Source organism: Bubalus bubalis, chromosome 5 (genome assembly GCF_019923935.1).
Source record: "Bubalus bubalis isolate 160015118507 breed Murrah chromosome 5, NDDB_SH_1, whole genome shotgun sequence".
NCBI classification, from domain to species: domain Eukaryota; kingdom Metazoa; phylum Chordata; class Mammalia; order Artiodactyla; family Bovidae; genus Bubalus; species Bubalus bubalis.
The window spans coordinates 122,570,801-122,588,366 of record NC_059161.1 but is presented as its reverse complement, the minus strand read 5'-3'; the positions used below and the strand labels follow the sequence as shown (position 1 = coordinate 122,588,366).

Genomic DNA, 17,566 nt, shown 5'->3' with positions numbered 1-17,566 from the left:
TTATCCATAAACTCTGAACACCTAACAGTCCAACGAGCCCCAGAGTACAGAGCAAGAGACATGGGACCCATACTTTTGCCACCACCCCCTAGAGCGGGAAGTGTGGGACCCATACCTTTGCCACCACCTCCCAGACCAAGTGCTATAGGACCCATACCAAGAGATATAGGACCCATACTAAAAGATATGGGACCTATACCGTTGCCACCACCTCCTTATCAAAGTGGAAGACCTCCACTATCGGCTCCACGAGGAAGGGTTTTTTCTGCCCCTGACAATAAATTTGATCCCCAACTTGAGGCTTGTTTCCCTTTAATATTTGACCATTATGACAAACCTGGAAGGGCTCTCGGATGGGAGCCCGTTCCTTTAAAATTGGTAAAAGAACTTAAAGATGCTTGTGCTTTGTATGGGCCTAAAGCCCCATACACAATGCAGCTGGTCGAAGCCTTAGCAGGCAAATGGTTGGCACCCCATGCTTGGAAATCAGTCGCTAGGGCCTGCCTGTCTGGAGAACACTTTATACTGTGGAAAGCTGAATATGATGATCTTGCTCGCTGGCATGCCAATAATAACAAACAGGGACATTTAAACTATATCACTGAAGGTATGCTAGCTGGAAAATATGATTACCCCACACTTAACGAGCAGATGGGACTAGATAAATACGCTATACAACAGGTGGCTGATTGTGGCTTTACTGCCTGGCATTCATTGCCCGACGGTAGGGAATTAAATTCTGCTCTATCTAATATTAAACAAAAGTCAGAAGAGCCATATGAAGACTTTGTCTCACGGCTTTCAGAGGCTGTCCAGAGAATAATTTCTGATTCTGAGGCAGCCAGAATACTGACAAAACAATTGGCCTTTGAAAATGCTAACTCTACCTGCCAGGCTATTTTACGCCCTATAAGAAGATCTGGAACCCTAATTGATTACAGGAGGCAATGTGCAGATGTAGGACCGTCCCTGCTGCAAGGTGTTGCTATAGCTGCAGCAATAAAGGGGAATTCTTATCAGCAGGCAGTCCAATCCTTTTTTACTAACAAGAATAAGCCAGCACAAGGTGATCCCAGTAACCAAGGCAGGAATAATTTGCCCAGAACTTGTTTTTCCTGTGGCCAGGAGGGACACATTTTTCGTGCTTGCCCTCAGAGAACACTTGGTTCTTATCCACCTAATTCTGCCCCACCGGCTGTGTCTGCTCCGCAAAATCCTGCTCCCCCGCCCGTGAACCCTAGGTCTCTCTGCCCTCGCTGTCAAAAAGGATATCATTGGGCAAGGGACTGTAGGTCAAGATTCCATAGAAATGGAACCTTTTTGGGCCCCGAACAGCAGTAGGGAAACGGATTGAGGGGCCAGCCCCAGGCCCCGACAACGATTGGGGCAGCCTCACTGAACCCATTCATTCCCTTTGTCCTGACGCAGAACTCATCAGAGCAACCCCAGGCAGTGCAGGACTGGACCTCAGTTCCACCACCTCAACAATATTAACACCAGATAGCCCCACCATAAAAATCCCTACAGGTGTTAAAGGCCCATTACCGACTGGCTTGGTGGGAATTATACTAGGCAGAAGTTCCTTAGCTATGCAAGGTCTTACAATTATTCCTGGAGTAATTGATTCAGATTATACAGGAGAAATTCAGATAATGATTTCACCCCCAACTAAAATTTTCCAAATACATCAGGGACAGAGAATACCCCAACTTTTGCTTTTGCCTTTTCATACTGCAATTGGGCATGCAGCTACTCAAAATGAAAGGCAGGACAAAGGATTTGGGTCTAGTGACATGGTTTTTTGGGTAACAGAAATTACTAAGAAACGCCATATGAAATCGATTCTCGTCAGTGGCAAGTCTATTGAAGGACTATTAGATACAGGAGCAGATGTTTTTTGTATTTCTGGGAAAGACTGGCCCAGCTCCTGGCCCACCCATACTACTGAAAATGAGTTGGTGGGCTTAGGAAGAGCCCCTGCAGTAGCTAAAAGAGCAAGGATTTTAGACTGGCAATTTGAAGATACCCGTGGAATATTCCAACCGTATGTAGTTCCTTCGCTCCCCTTTTCCCTGTGGGGGAGGGATGTGCTGTCTCAAATGGGAATGTTACTTTTCAGCCCTGATGATAAAGTGACCTCCCAAATGCTACAAATGGGTTATGACCCTTCAAAAGGATTGGGTAAACAGCAGACAGGAATAATTGAGCCGATTTGCCCAACTCCTCGAGTTAGGGTATCCAAATTTTTAATGGAGGCCATTGTTTTTGCTGCTGACCCCATTGAATGGAAATCTCAAGACCCAGTGTGGGTAGAACAATGGCCTCTGCCTAAAGAAAAATTACTGGCAGCTAAAACGTTAATTTTTGAACAACTAGAATTGGGGCATATTGAGCCCTCCAATATTGAGCTAATGTTCCAATAGCCCCTGGAATACCCCTATTTTTGTCATTAATAAAAAGTCTGGTAAATGGAGACTTTTACAGGATTTAAGAGCCACTAATGCCACCATGGAGGACATGGGGGCCCTACAACCTGGGCTCCCTTCCCCAGTAGCCGTTCCAGAGGAACATAATATAATTGTAATTGATTTACAAGATTGTTTTTTCACCTACTTTAAATACAGAGGATAAAAAGCGATTTGCTTTTAGCCTGCCATCAGAAAATCTTAAGCAGCTTTATTTACGGTTTCAATGGAAGGTTTTGCCTCAGGGAATGAAAAATAGCCCCACCTTATGTCAAAAATTTGTCAATGCCGCTTTAGAACATGTCAGAGCTAAATATGAACAAGTATATATGATGGCACCCCACTCCAGTACTCTTGCCTGGAAAATCCCATGGACGGAGGAGCCTGGTAGGCTGCAGTCCATGAGGTCGCTAAGAGTCAGACACGACTGAGCGACTTCACTTGCACTTTTCACTTTCATGCATTGGAGAAGGAAATGGCAACCCACTCCGGTGTTCTTGCCTGGAGAATCCCAGGGACGGCGGAGCCTGGTGGGCTGCCATCTATGGGGTCGCACAGAGTCGGACAGGACTGAATCGACTTAGCAGCAGTAGCAGCATATGGATGATATTTTAATAGCTCATCCTGATAGACCCCATTTACAAACTGTCCCCCAAGATTTGACCCAGGCATTGACAGCTAGGGGCTTAAAAATTGCCCCAGAGAAAATTTAGGTCAATCTGCCCATAACTTACTTAGGAAGGGTTATCAATTGAGAAACAGTGACTCATGCCCCATTACAATTAAGAAAAGATCACCTTGTTAAATGATTATCAAAAACTTTTAGGTGATATTAATTGGATTAGGCCCTATTTAAAATTAACCACTGCCGAATTAAAGCCTCTTTTTAACATTCTATGCAGGCATCCTGATCCAACTTCTAAATGACAATTAACTGCTGAGGCTTGGGAGGCCTTAGACAAAGTAGAGGCAGCTTTATCTGATAGCTATGTAAAAAGAATTGATTTACAAGCAAACTGGCAATTCCTTTGCCTATCTACTCCAACAGAGAAGGCAATGGCACCCCACTCCAGTACTCTTGCCTGGAAAATCCCATGGGCAGAGGAGCTTGGTAGGCTGCAGTCCATGGGGTCACGAAGAGTCGGATACGACTGAGTGACTTCACTTTCACTTTTCACTTTCATGCATTGGAGAAGGAAATGGCAACCCGCTCCAGTGTTCTTGCCTGGAGAATCCCAGGGACAGGGGAGCCTGGTGGGCTGCCATCTATGGGGTTGCACAGAGTCGGACACAACTGAAGCGACTTAGCAGCAGCAGTAGCAGCAGCTACTCCAACTGCACCTACGGGAGTCTTATGGCAAAACGGCCCCCTAGAATGGGTCCATTTTCCCACTCAAACTAAAATAGTAGTGGCTTCTTATCCAGGATTGATAGCTACTTTGATATTAAAGGAAAAAAGCGGAGCATTGAATTATTTGGTAAAGAGCCATCAGAAAATTGTAATTCCATATAATAAGGAACAACTTGATGCTCTTCTAATGTTTGATGAAAATTGGCAGATTGCTATAGGAAACTATTTTGGTCAAATTTTTGCATCATTTACCCTCCAATGTTTTGTTAAATTTTATATCTAGACACCCAGTTATTTTCCCTGTAAGATACAAACAGTTCCCTATTCCAGATGCCAAGAATTTTGTATAAAATTTCAAATAACACATAACACAGGCATCCCTTATAATCTCCAGGGACAAACTATAGTAGATAGAGCACACCAAACATTAAAAATACAAATTCAAAAAATTAAAAGAAGGGGAATTTAAGTATAGTTCCCCCCATCAGATCTTACAACATGTTCTCTTTGTAATAAATAACCTAAATGCTGATTCGTCCGGAACAACAAGATACAAAGCCATTGGTGAAATGGAAGGACCTCCTCTCCGGACAATGGAAGGGTCCTGACCCATTATTAACTAGCGGTCGAGGATGTGCTTGTATTTTTCCACAGGACGCAGATTCTCCAATTTGGATCCCGGACAGACTAATTCATCATGTCACAGTCCCCCAGAGACCAGGTTCGCGGCACGCGCACTCGCTCGCTTCCCCTCTCCCCAGTCAGCTCCCGCCTCCACGCGCCGCCAGCCGCACCCCGCACCCGCCTCACTGCACCCCGCGACCTAGAGCCAGGAAAGTTTGTGCAGCGAGTGAGGGCCAGAGAGGAAAACATACCCGTGGAGTGCCATCCAGACCAGCGCGGCCTCGCCAGCGAGAGGGGAGCACCCTGAGCCCAGGCGGCGGCTAGCCTGAGTCCACACACCCCGCCCCTCTGCCCACCATGGGCGCCACGGCCCACAGCCTGACGCTCGCGTTCTGCCTCCTGATGCTGGGGACACTGCTCCCCCGGACCAACGACTGCAGCTGCTCCCCGGCGCACCCACAATAGGCGTTTTGCAATGCAGACATACTGATCAGGGCTAAAGCAGTCAGTAAAAAAGAGGTGGACCTAATATAGTAACTTGTTAACAATGTATGCTTTCATCTTGTTTAAACCCTCAATATAATGTTTGCTCCTTTGTAGTGTTACAACATCCACCTTATCTTATGATGTAATCACTTATTGATACAATTATGGTCTTGCTGTATTACAACAACTGCAGGATTTAATGCAATCGCGACAGTTTGTGGGCTTGCTTATCCTGGGAATAGCAGCTTTAATAACCGCAATTACTTCTGTTACTGTGGCAGCAATATCATTGACTCAACAAGTGCATACTGCCCAATATGTTGATACCATGTCTAAAAATGTTTCTCTAACTCTAGCAACACAGAAAGCTATAGGTAGAAAGCTGGAGATGAGGGTAGATGCCTTGGAGGAGGCAATAATGCATATTGGGACTGAGTTACAGGCTTTAAAGGTGAAAATGGCTCTGTCATGCCATGCTGATTACCAGTGGATATGCGTGACATCTTTAGAAGGTAAACGAGACAGATTATGAATGGGAAAAATTAAAAATCATACTTCAGGTGTTTGGAACAGCTCTGACATTGGCCTGGACTTAGGGAAACTTCATAATCAAATACAGACCTTGGAACACTCTCGACTGGATTTTACCACTGCTGGAGCAGCTAATGACTTTTTTCACACCTTCTCTAACTTTATTTCTGGAAAAAACATTCTGTCTAATATCTTTAGTTATGCTGCTGTTGGTGCTCTGATTTTACTCCTTATAATCATTCTTCCTTGTATTGTCAGGATTCTTCGGCAGAACATTCAGAGGCTCGCGACTGAGCTGCATCTGGCTGTTTTAAGAAATAAAAAAGGGGGCGATGCCGGGAGCCAGCGTGAGGAATTCCGCCCATGGCAAAGGTCATGAGGAAGAAGGCTTGGCATACGCAAAGGCGGGATCGAGCCTCAGGAGTCCCCCTGGAAATTCTCGAGCATCTACCCCCAAAACCAGAGTCTGCCTACTTTACTGCTTTGTGCTCTCCCCTACACCTCTGACTTTATGGGGGGCTGTCTCCCACCACCATCTCTCTCTCTGAAAAGGAGTTAACTTACAGCTCCAGTTAATAAAGTTCCTGGGCGTGACAAGAGTGTTTTAGTTCACAAACTCCTTTGGGAGTTCTCTAGCCTGCATGAACAGGTTCTTCCGGCCACATGTGATTGTTCAGAGCCTCCCAACCTGTGAGAGGCATGAGATGTTTTAAACTGTCTAAATACAGATTCCTTTGAGCAGTTAAAAGATTGATTAGAAATTGTATTGGTGAAGGGTTTTCATTTGTTGGGCCAATGTTTGCTGCTAAGTCTCCACATCCCCTGCCCTTATACACATTAATGAATATAACTAGCATATAGGAGAAATAAGTATTAACCTTTGATATTAATCACGGTTAGACCTTGAGCTAAGCAAATTCTTTTCTTAATTAGAACCCACTGCACCCTCACCCTATTAGGAATGCAACTTTATCTGGTGCCTTCGGAAGGTGGCGCCTGGTTTAGGAATAAATCACCCCTGGAGAAATAAGTGTTCTGGTTGACTGACCGCTATCACAAACAAAGGGTCGTAAATTGTTAGCAGGCCCCCTGGCCAGAAGATGATGTAACACCCCTAAGACCTTTGTATACATTTGTATGAAGCACCTGATTTTGATAAAAGGACTGCTGACCCCGCATGACTTTTGTATTCCATCTCTGTGTATAAAAGCAGACCCGAAAAATAAAGAAACGAATTAGTTCCTGGAAAGACTGGTCTCCCCATGTCGTTCTTTCTCTCACCTTCTGGCTGAATTCCCTGGATTCACCGGGGCTGGACCCCGGCACAGGTAGGCTCTTTACCAACTGAGTTATCAGGGAAGGCCCATCAAGAAATACAGGAGAGGAATTACAGAGGCACTGCTTAACTGCCAGAAGTCAGAAAGCTCTAATTATCATAAGGCTGGCAAGATTGGAGGGTTAGCCATGGGGCCTGGAACCCGTAAGAAACAACTGTAGATATGATAAACAGTGGTATCCCTAGGCAGAAGCCAATGAGGATGCTGCTGAATATCTACAACCCGCAGGGAGAAAGAAGAAAGGAGCACAAGGCTAAGGATGGTCACCACAAGAAATAGTCAAAATCTCTTTCTTAGTTCCTGGGTCTGAGCCAATTTTCACATCCCAAACTCAGTTACTGAAGAGGTAATCAAGTCCCTAGGGGAAGGAGCATGAAACTATGATTCTCCCAGTTCTTTCCAAAAGGAACTCATCACCTACTAAAAGAATTATACATTTGGAAAAGAAGAATATGCAAACATTTTGAGGATTTTAGACACAGGACCTGAACTGACACTGATGCCTTGAGGCCCAAAGCATCATCATTATTCCCATTAGAAGAGGTAATTTCCGCAGTCCCCAAGTGTTTAGTGGAACTGATATACTCAGGAGTAACCTCTACATTGGGTCCTTGGCCTACAAGAGAAGGGCTATCACTGTGGGAAAGGCAGAGTAAAAATCTCTGAAACTCCCCTACTCTTCAGCCATGATAGTAAATAAAAAGAAATTACCATATCCTAGGGAGTAAGGCGGAGAAGGCAATGGCAACCCACTCCAGTACTCTTGCCTGGAAAATCCCATGGGCAGAGGAGCCTGGTAGGCTGCAGTCCATGGGGTCACTAAGAGTCAGACACAACTGAGCGACTTCATTTTCACTTTTCACTTTCCTGCATTGGAGAAGGAAATGGCAACCCACTCCAGTGTTCTTGCCTGGAGAATCCCAGGGACGGGGGAGCCTGGTGGGCTGCCGTCTATGGGGTCGCACAGAGTCGGACACGACTGAAGCAACTTAGCAGCAGCAGTAGCAGGGAGTAAGGACAGAGGGACAGAGATTAGAGCCACCGTTAAAGACAGCAAGGATACATGGATGGCGATGCTTATCATAGCCACTCGTAGAACTAAAACTCCAATCTATACACCAGGTGACATGGTAAGTTGTCAACTTTGAGTGTGACTTAAGAATACTAAAGTGCATTGCAGGTCCAAGTTACAATGCCTGAAGCCCTGCCACTTGAACCATAACATCCAAGAGACCTATGGGATTGGAAAAATACACACTGTGGAGCCTATGGCAAGCCCTAATGGGCAAAGCAGGTGGCTGAAATTCTAGAACAAGGCCAGGCTGTTCACAACAGAGAAATACATGCCTTTTGAGAAACAGCTCTTGGCATGTTATTGGAACACTTCATTATGAAACACTAAGTAACCAAGAACAGCCCCATTATGAGTTATATCAGACCTGATGCCATTATAAGTTGGACCTATGAAGTCAAAATGTCAGAGCAGACCAGCAGCAGTCTTTCAAAAAATGGAAATGGTACCTCCAGAATCAACACTAAGCAGAACCAGGGGATACAGACAAACTGCATAAGCTGGTAGCCCAGACCTCTCAATATCCACCGTATTTGTAAAAGCGTCCCCACCCCTCGTGCAAAAGAACTCACAGTCATCAGGAATGTCCTGTATAATCTGCTAAAGGAGGAAGTAAAAGCTCAAGCATGATTTATAGATGGGTCAACTTATGAGTGCCAACTGAAAATGATGATGGCCACATTCAGAAGAGGACTTGAAAGACAGTGGAGATAGAAAATCTGCCAGCTATCCACCTGATGATCCACCTTGTGCAGAAGGAGAAATGGCCCAAGGTGAGACTATATACACACTCTAGGTCAGTGGCCAATGGTCTGGCCAGCTGATGACAGGACTGGAAGGAAAAGGACTAGAAGATCAAAGGGTCTGAGGGCTGGGATAGAGAATGATGTGGACATATGTGTACAAAGCCAAAGATTTCTGCATCACACATTGTGAGTGAGTGAAGTCGCTCAGCCATGTCCGACACTTTGCAACCCCGTGGACTGTAGCCTACCAGGCTTCTCTGTCCATGGGATTCTCCAGGCAAGAATACTGGAGTGGGTTACTATTTCCTTCTCTAGGGGATCTTCCCGACCCAGGGATCGAACCCGGATCTCCCACATTGGAGGCAGACGCTTTAACCTCTGAGCCACCAGGAAAGCCCACATTGCTAAGTTGCTTCAGTCATGTCCAACTCTGTGCGACCCCATAGACGGCAGCCCACCAAGGCTCCCCGTCCCTGGGATTCTCCAGGCAAGAACACTGGAGTGGGTTGTCATTTCCTCCTCCAATGCATGAAAGTGAAAAGTGAAAGTGAAGTCGCTCAGTCATGTCCAACCCTCAGCGACCCCATGGACTGCAGCCCACCAGGCTCCTCTGTCCATGGGAGTTTCCAGGCAAGAGTACTGGAGTGGGGTGCCATTGCCTTCTCTGGAAGCCCACATTAGTGCCCACCAAAAAGAATCCACCACAAAAGAAAGAAACCACCAAACAGACAAAACAACTTGGCCTTCATGAGAAAGCATGCCAGGATTCAAACCCAGGCCAACACAATGACTTATAAAGAAAACATGTAGGGACTTCCCGGTGGTACAGTGGCTAAGACTCTGCACTTTTCAGTGCAGGGGGCCTGGGTTTGATTTCTCTGTGGTCAGAGAACTAAATCCTACATGCCATAACTAAAAAGAGCCCATGTGCTACCACTAACCTGACTCAGCCTACTAAATAAAATGGGGGGGAAAATGTTTAAACTCCTATTTATATCTCATCCTTTGAAAATTTTTCTACCTTTTCAAATAATTGATAATGTACATAAAATATAATTTACTCTAAAAATCTTCATATCGTAGAGTGTATCAGCTTTTTTGTTTTGGGTTTTGTTTTTTTTCCCCCCCCCCCCTGTGCTACACGGCTTTTGGGATCCTAGTTCACCAACCAGAGACTGAATCCAGGCCATCAGCAGCAAAAATAGTTTTTTCTTCACTTACAGGAAAGAAACAATCAAAAAAGTTTGGTGACCACTGCTCTATTCTGCCATTACATAACTACTGCTGCTGCTGCTGCTAAGTCGCTTCAGTCGTGTCCGACTCTGTGCGACCCCATAGACGGCAGCCCACCAGGCTCCTCCGTCCCTGGGATTCTTGTTGAATTAACAGATACGTTTGTTAGCCTAGTTCTGGACTACTTCATATGGTTTATAGTACCTCTTACAAGTCTAAAACCAAATTCCTTACTAATGAAGCCATAATTTTTAATGCTTATTTTTTTCCAAGGGAGAGATAATTTCACCAAAGTTATAGCTAAAAAATCTCGTTTAACAACTACATATTCCCAAAGGGACACACCACTCCTACAAGTACTGCACCGCCAGGGTGATGCACGGAGCTGACAAAACAAGCTCCTATTCTATCTCCTTGTGCCAAAAACCAATGTAATATGAAGGTGAAAGAAGAGAGTGAAAAAGCTGGCTTAAAACTCAACATTCAAAAAACTAAGACCATGACATCTGGTCCCATCACTTCATGGTAAATAGATGGGTAAACAATGCAAACAGTGACAGATTTCATTTTGGGGGGCTTCAAAAATCACTGTTGACAGTGAGTGCAGCCATGAAATTAAAAGACACTTGCTCCTTGGAAGAAAAGCTATGACAAGCCAAGATGGCATATTAAAAAGCAGAAACATTACTTTACTGACAAAGTTCTGTAAAGCTATGACCAACCTAGATAACATATCAAAAAGCAGAGACATTACTTTGCCAATGAAGGTCCATCTCGTCAAAGCTATGGTTTTTCCAATAGTCATGTATGGATGTGAGGGTTGGACTATAAAGAAGGCTGAGCACTGAAGAACTGATGCTTTTGAACTGTGGTGTTGGAGAAGACTCTTGAGAGTCCCTTGGACTGCAAGGAGATCAAACCAGTCCATCCTAAAGGAGATCAGTCCTGAATATTCATTGAAAGGACTGATGCTGAAGCTGAAACTCCAATACTTTGGTCACCTAATGCAAAGAACTGACTCATTGGAGAAGACCCTGATGCTGGGAAAGACTGAAGGTAGGAGGAGAAGGGGACGACAGAGGATGAGATGGTTGGATGGCATCACCGACTCCATGGACATGAGTTTGAGCAAGCTCTGGGAGTTAGTAATGGACAGGAAAGCCTGGTGTGCTGCAGTCCATGGTGTCACAGAGTCAGACACCACTGAGCAACTGAACTGAACTGAACTGAATTCCATTTAGTGAAGCAGTGCCTCTTGCTGCCAGGTGGGGGCAGGGTTGCTCTCTCAGAAAAATCACCAGACCTCTCTCAGCAGCTCATTTGATAAGGATTGGGTAAAGATCATTTGAAAATTTACAGGGATAAGTTAACATATATTGAGTCCTACTTTGTGTCCTGTACTCTGCCAGGTCATAGGGAAACAATATATAACTTACACAGACCTGATGCCCAAACTTAGGAAGTTTATGGTGGGCAGGCAGAGTGGATTTGTCTCGGGGAGGGAGTGGTGGTGAGGAAAGTGATGAAGGGGTCTCAATGGCTATGTTGATGATCTGGACAGTAACCTAAAGACTGTGGAGGGGTACTGAAGAATTATGAACTGAGGCATGAGACTGGACCAACTTTTTTATTTAGAAAGATCACTCCAGCTTCAAGATGAAGAACGGATTAGAGACAGCAAACCAGGGCCAGGGAGCCAGGTTACATCTATTGCAAAAACCTCGAGGTCACTGACCTTAATTAGGGTAGTGGCAGTGGGGTAGCTTGGACAGTTGAGTGAAATAGGAGGAGTAGGTTCAATTCCTTTTGGAAATGAATTTTGTGGACCAAAAGAATTTGTGAATCATCCAAGTAATACTGCTCATCCAGAAGGCAAATGGATGCATAGCTCTGAAGCTCAGGAAAAAGATCCTGGGTTGGAGTTATAGGCATTTTGTTCAGTCGCTAAGTCCAGTCCTACTCTTTGTGACCCGGTGGACTGCAGCATGCCAGGCTTTCCTGGTAACAGCAGCCATTAAAATCATGCAAGTGGATAAAGTGGCCCAGGCAGAGTAAGTGAAAAGCTAGGCTTCTTGATGAGGGTGAGAGAGAGTGAAAAAGCTGGCTTAAAACTTAACATTCAAAAAATTAAGATTATGGCATCTGGTCCCATCACTTCATGGCAAGTAGAAGGGGGAAAAGTGGAAGGAGTGACAGATTTTATTTTCTCGGGCTCCAAAATCACTGCAGAGGTTGACTGCAGCCATGAAATTAAAAGATGCTTGTTCCTTGGAAGGAAAGCTATGACAAACCTAGACAGCATAAGAAGCCAACAGAGGTCCATATAGTCAAAGCTATGGTTTTTCCAGTAGTCATGGAAGGATGTGAGAGTTGGACCATAAAGAAAGCTGAGCACCGAAGAATTGACACTTTCGAATTGTAATGCTGGAGAAGACTCTTCGAGTCCCTTGGACTACAAGGAGATCAAACCAGTCAATCCTAAATGAAATCAACCTTGAATATTCATTGGAAGGACTGTTGCTAAAGCTCCAATACTTTGGCCATGTGATACAAAGAGCCAACTCACCGGAAAAGACCCCGCTGCTAGGAAAGATTAAAGGCAAAAGGAGAAGGGGATGACAGAGGATAAGATGGTTGGCATCACTGACTCAATGGACATGAATCTGAGCCAACTCCAGGAGAACAGTGGAGGACAGAGGAGCCTGGCATACTGCAGTCCATGGGGTCCCAAAGGGTTGGACACAACTTAGTGGCTGAACAACATGTAACTGGAGGAACATTAATGTTTGAACAATGGGACAGAAGATATACCTCAAAGGATCATGAAGAAGTTATTAATAGCAAAAACATAAGAGGAACACTAGCAGAGGGCAGTGTCCCAAGCATTGTGGAAACTGTTTTAAGAAACAGGAAATGGGGTCACTGGACATGGTAGGTTAAAGGGTGTTACCATGTGTTTCTGTAATGGCACAGAAAAACCAAATTTAAAAAAAAGGAAATGGGTCAACAGGATAAAAAGGTGCTACTGAGACATCAAGTAGGACGAGAGAAAAGTGTCCTGAAAAAGAAGTGAGCAGTACTGTATAAATCCAGTGCTTCTTAAACTTTAGTGTGCATACAGACCACCTGGGGATCTTGAGTAAATGCAAATGCATTTGGTCCGTGGAGAGATCTGAGATTCAGTATTTCTAACAGACACCCAGGTGATGCAGGTGTAGACAGATCTTTTAAGTAAAAGACACTTGCTGGAAAGAGCAAGATAAGATGTTAGGCAGAAGGTGGCATGGTATTAGACTCACACTGGCATATTGTCTAAAGCTCCTTCCGGAGTCAGACTTCTTGAGTTTAAATCCTGACTCTCAACAAATATTTTGTGAATGAATAAATAAATGGGCCAACAAAAGGCAATGTACCCCAGGGGTTGTTAAAGTATAATCTTAAAAACTGAAAATATGACTCATAATAATATAAACACATGTCAAAGATTTTATTCAACCTATTAATTAACAAGAGAATAAATAAAACTTAAAACTGGTTCAAAAGAGAATGCTAGGAAAGGAGGATCATCAGCTAAAAGTCCAGATAAGAATGATATGAATTTGCATTCTAATACATAAATACAAAACCAGCCAATGTCTTAGAAGGCTGCTGCTGCTGCTGCTACGTCGCTTCAGTCATGTCTGACTCTGTACGACCCCATAGACGGCAGCCCACCAGGCTCCCCTGTCCCTGGGATTCTCCAGGCAAGAACACTGGAGTGGGTTGCCATTTCCTTCTCCGTCTTAGAAGGCAATCTTACCAAATTACAAAATACCTAGAGCAACAATAAACAGGACATCAAACGAAGGTACACACCCCACTGGAAAACCAGGTAATCCCCAAGTTAGGCAGGCCTGCTTTACCTTTATCAAAAGGACACCTAGTAATAACTTTTGCCTATTTCCAAGTTTTGGATAATTTTTCTTAACAGGGTCAAAAGTAGAGACTAGATTTGAATAACAGCTCTGCCACACTAGTTATGTGTCCTTGAGTAAGTAACTTGATATAAAATTCAATTTTCTTATTTGTAAAATGAGGATGGTAACCACAAAAACTATTTTTTGAATTGAGGTAACATACGTAAAGCATTCAGTACAGTGCCAGGAAGGTGCCATAGAAAGCACTTCATACATGTTAACATTCAGCACCCTCCACCAAGTCTTTCATCTTGTTTTTCTCATTTCCCTTTATGTAACAGTCCAACCTTTTTGCACCACTTTAGCAAATATATTTACACATGCGCACACACACATTCCATTTAATTTTGTGTGTGGCCATCCTGCATGGATCGACCAGGGATCAAAACCGTGCCCACTGTGGTGAAAGCTCAGAGTCTTAACCATTGTATCACCAGCAAAGTCGAATTTTCACCACAGCATTTAACTCCACTTGACGTATTATTCATCTATTTCTGTTTTCTACCAGAATATAAGTTCCAAGGGAGCATAAGGGGACGTCTGCTTTGTTCCTTGTTGTATCTCCTGTACCCAGTAGATGCTCAACAGATAAACAGTATCGATAAACGTTAAGTGAAGGTAATGGCGATGATCTCCAACTGCCAAGAATACTGGCTTTCTTTTTTTTTTTTTGATGTTTAAGTCACTCAACCTGTTTACAGCTTTCAAAAAAAATATCCAATCTTTAACATTCCCCCTTTCTAAAGTGGATTCTATATTCCTACAGAAGTTGCTGCAAACTCAGTCATGGGCCACCTTGGGTATACAGGCATATTCTGATTGGCTCAGAGAAAATGCTTAAAAATTTTAAGTTACATGCCAACATTTTTAAGGAGCAAATTAATCAACAATTTTGGATTTCTGGATTCTCCTGATCAGATTTTTCACAAACAATATTCTAGCAAGGCACAGTCAGCAGGAGCAAAGACAAGCATATCAAGATCCTTATCAGGTTCCTATGGCTTACCTGCATTACTTATATTTCTGCAGGTGTGAGTTGAGGACTTCTGATGTATTATAAATCATTTCCTATTTCCCTTTCATCATGCTTGAATCTACTTATCTGTTGCCTAAATTATTGTGACAATCTAATTAATGTCCTGTCCCAACTTACCCCTTTATTTTTCAGCCTTGCCCTGTGTAGTGTGTGGGATCTTAGTTTCCCAAGCAGGAATCAAATCCATGCTCCACGCAGTGGATGCAGAGTGTTAACCACGGGACCACCAGGTTAAGTACTGGTTTATAGGTTATTCTACCTATAGTTCAAATTATTTAGCTTTGCATTTCAAGCCCTTCTCATTTGGCCTTCCCTAGGAAATCTTTTCCAACTTTATATTCTATGATTCCCCTTCAACCCATCTTTCATGAACTATACTTATATACTTTTCCAGCTCCAATCTTGTCACTCAAATTATTTCTCTAACTTGAATTTCCTTCCTGGCTCTGTTTATCTACCCTTTAAGGCCCAGGCACTCCACAAACATTCTCCAAATACCATGCCCACACACAACCTCCCTGCCTACTCTGGACCTTCTGAATTTTCCATAACTTATGTTTCATTTTCTATACATTTTGTTACAATTTTTCAATCACCCACTTGGACAAGCGTCTAACATTGTTGAACACATGAATTTATTCTAGCTATAATAACATTTTTCAAATTGGAATTCTTTTGGTATTTGTTTTGTCACTTATGTTTCGCTGGGACATGCATAAGGACAACACTGCCACCAAAGGAGTGAAAATTGGTTCTTTTGGAGCAGGAAGAGGGCAGAAAATCCTAGATATTAAACAGAAGTTTTCTGGCCCTCTGAAGGGCCACAGTATATAAGCAAATACACAGTTATAAGTGTTAGTTGTTCAGTCGTGCCCGACTCTTCGCGACCCCATGGACTACACAGCCCACCAGGCTCCTGTGTCCATGAGATTTTCCAAGCAAGGATACTGGAGTGGGTTGCCATTTCCTTCTCCAGGGGATCTTCCCAACTCAGGGATCGAACCTGGGTCTCCTGCACTGCAGGCAGATTCTTTAGGGACTGAGCTATAAGGGAAGCCCTACATAGTTTTATAAGTGTTATTAAATTTTCATGGTGGGGATTAGAGGGGGAAATGCTTTTTATTTTTAAAGGCTCCTGGAGAGAGGAAGACAACAAGAAAAAAAACTGAGAAACAGTATCCAAGGATCATGCCATTTGTTTCCTGTGTACTTGTTTGCCCCCCAAATACCCTGAGAAGTGCGTGATGACAGCAGTAAAGCAGAGTGATCAGAAGTGCAGGCTCTGTCATCAAGACTGCCCGGGCTGATTTGCACCTGGGCTGACATTTCTTAGCTGGGTAACTGAGCAAGTTAATTAACCCCTCCAGACCTCAGGTTCCTCATCCCTAACATTACCTTATGGCCTCCTCCTAGGGTGGTAGTAGTAAATGAGGTCATCCAGGAGACCACACAGTAAGAGCTTAATAAATGGTTATAAAATGTACATATAATACATTTTTAAAACGGTCATGTACCCTAGGTGTGCATTACAAATGATTAAACTAAAACTGGTTGTCCTCAGTAACAAGGGTATAGATGACTGGAACCACCCTGCCATGGAACCACCCTGCCAATCAGGCAGGAGTTGTACGCGGTTCTGCAAAAGCTTTTTACACCTAGATTCCCTCCAGGTAATCTGCGTTAAGGGGCTTGCCAGGTGGCGAAGTTGGTCAAGACTCCTCCCGCCAAGACAGGAGACGCAAGAGACGCAAGTTCGATCCCAGGGTTGGGAAGATCTCTTGGAGAAGGGAGGAGCCCCTGGAGTAGGAAATGGCCTCCAACATTCTTGCCTGGAAAATTCCATGGACAGAGGAGCATGGCCTGCTACAGTCCATGGGATCGCAGAGTCTAACACGACTGAGCACACATACACATGCAATGTGCTTAAAACGGCGTTTTAAATGTCAGCTAACGGCTCAGAGATTAAAGCGTCTGCCTCCAATACGGGAGACCCGGGTTCGATCCCTGGGTCGGGAAGATCCCCTGGAGAAGGAAATGGTAACCCAGTCCAGTATTCTTGCCTGGAGAATCCCATGGACGGAGAAGCCTGGTAGGCTACAGTCCACGGGGTCGCAAAGGGTCGGACACGACTGAGCGACTTCACCTTCACCTTCAACGCTAGCCCCACTACAAGCTCCTAGCAAAATCGGACCAGACAGTAGGACAAAGGTGGCCGGTTACAGAAAATACCCTAAAACTGTTATAATATTTCAAGAGGACCTACAACCTGATTCACTTTCCCAAAATGGTTCCATGCAAGAGCCCTCCACTCGAGATCGGCCCGGGGCCCAGTAATACCTGAGTCGCCCCCTGCGCTGGGCACCTGAGGACCAGGCCCAGAAGGCTCGCTGGGCGGCTGGTTTGGAACCGAGATGACGCCAGCGGAGGGTTCATGAGGCTCGCGGTCCATGGAGTAGGACCCTGCACGCGGATTTAGAGTGTGTGCAAGCAAGAGAATGCTCAGGGGACGGTGTGGGGCAGTCAGCTATGACCGACACGGGGCGTCAGTCCAGGATCTGCGCGAAGCCGGGTACTCGTCGCCTCAGCGCCAAAAGAAGTCGCAGTAAAAAAACCCACGGGCGCACGTTAGTCGCGCCTGCGCACACCCTAAAGCGCATGCGCACCTTTTTCGCGCCACCGCTTCGGGGGGCTAACAGCCTCTCGTACTTCCTCTAGAAATCTCTACCCAC

At 44.5% G+C, this 17,566-nt stretch overlaps 1 protein-coding gene across 2 annotated transcripts in view; it reads right to left on the bottom strand.

Annotated features, from left to right (window-relative positions):
- Window positions 1-17,456, bottom strand: part of SLC3A2 (solute carrier family 3 member 2) — a 40,048-nt gene extending 22,592 nt beyond the window's left edge. Inside the window, exon 1 of one of the 2 annotated variants that reach the window (XM_025285189.2) lies at window positions 17,175-17,456. In XM_025285189.2, the coding sequence (XP_025140974.1) occupies window positions 17,175-17,286 (112 nt within the window). In that variant the 5' untranslated portion in view covers window positions 17,287-17,456. 2 annotated transcript variants of the gene reach the window in all.
- Window positions 17,457-17,566: the final 110 nt, after the last annotated feature.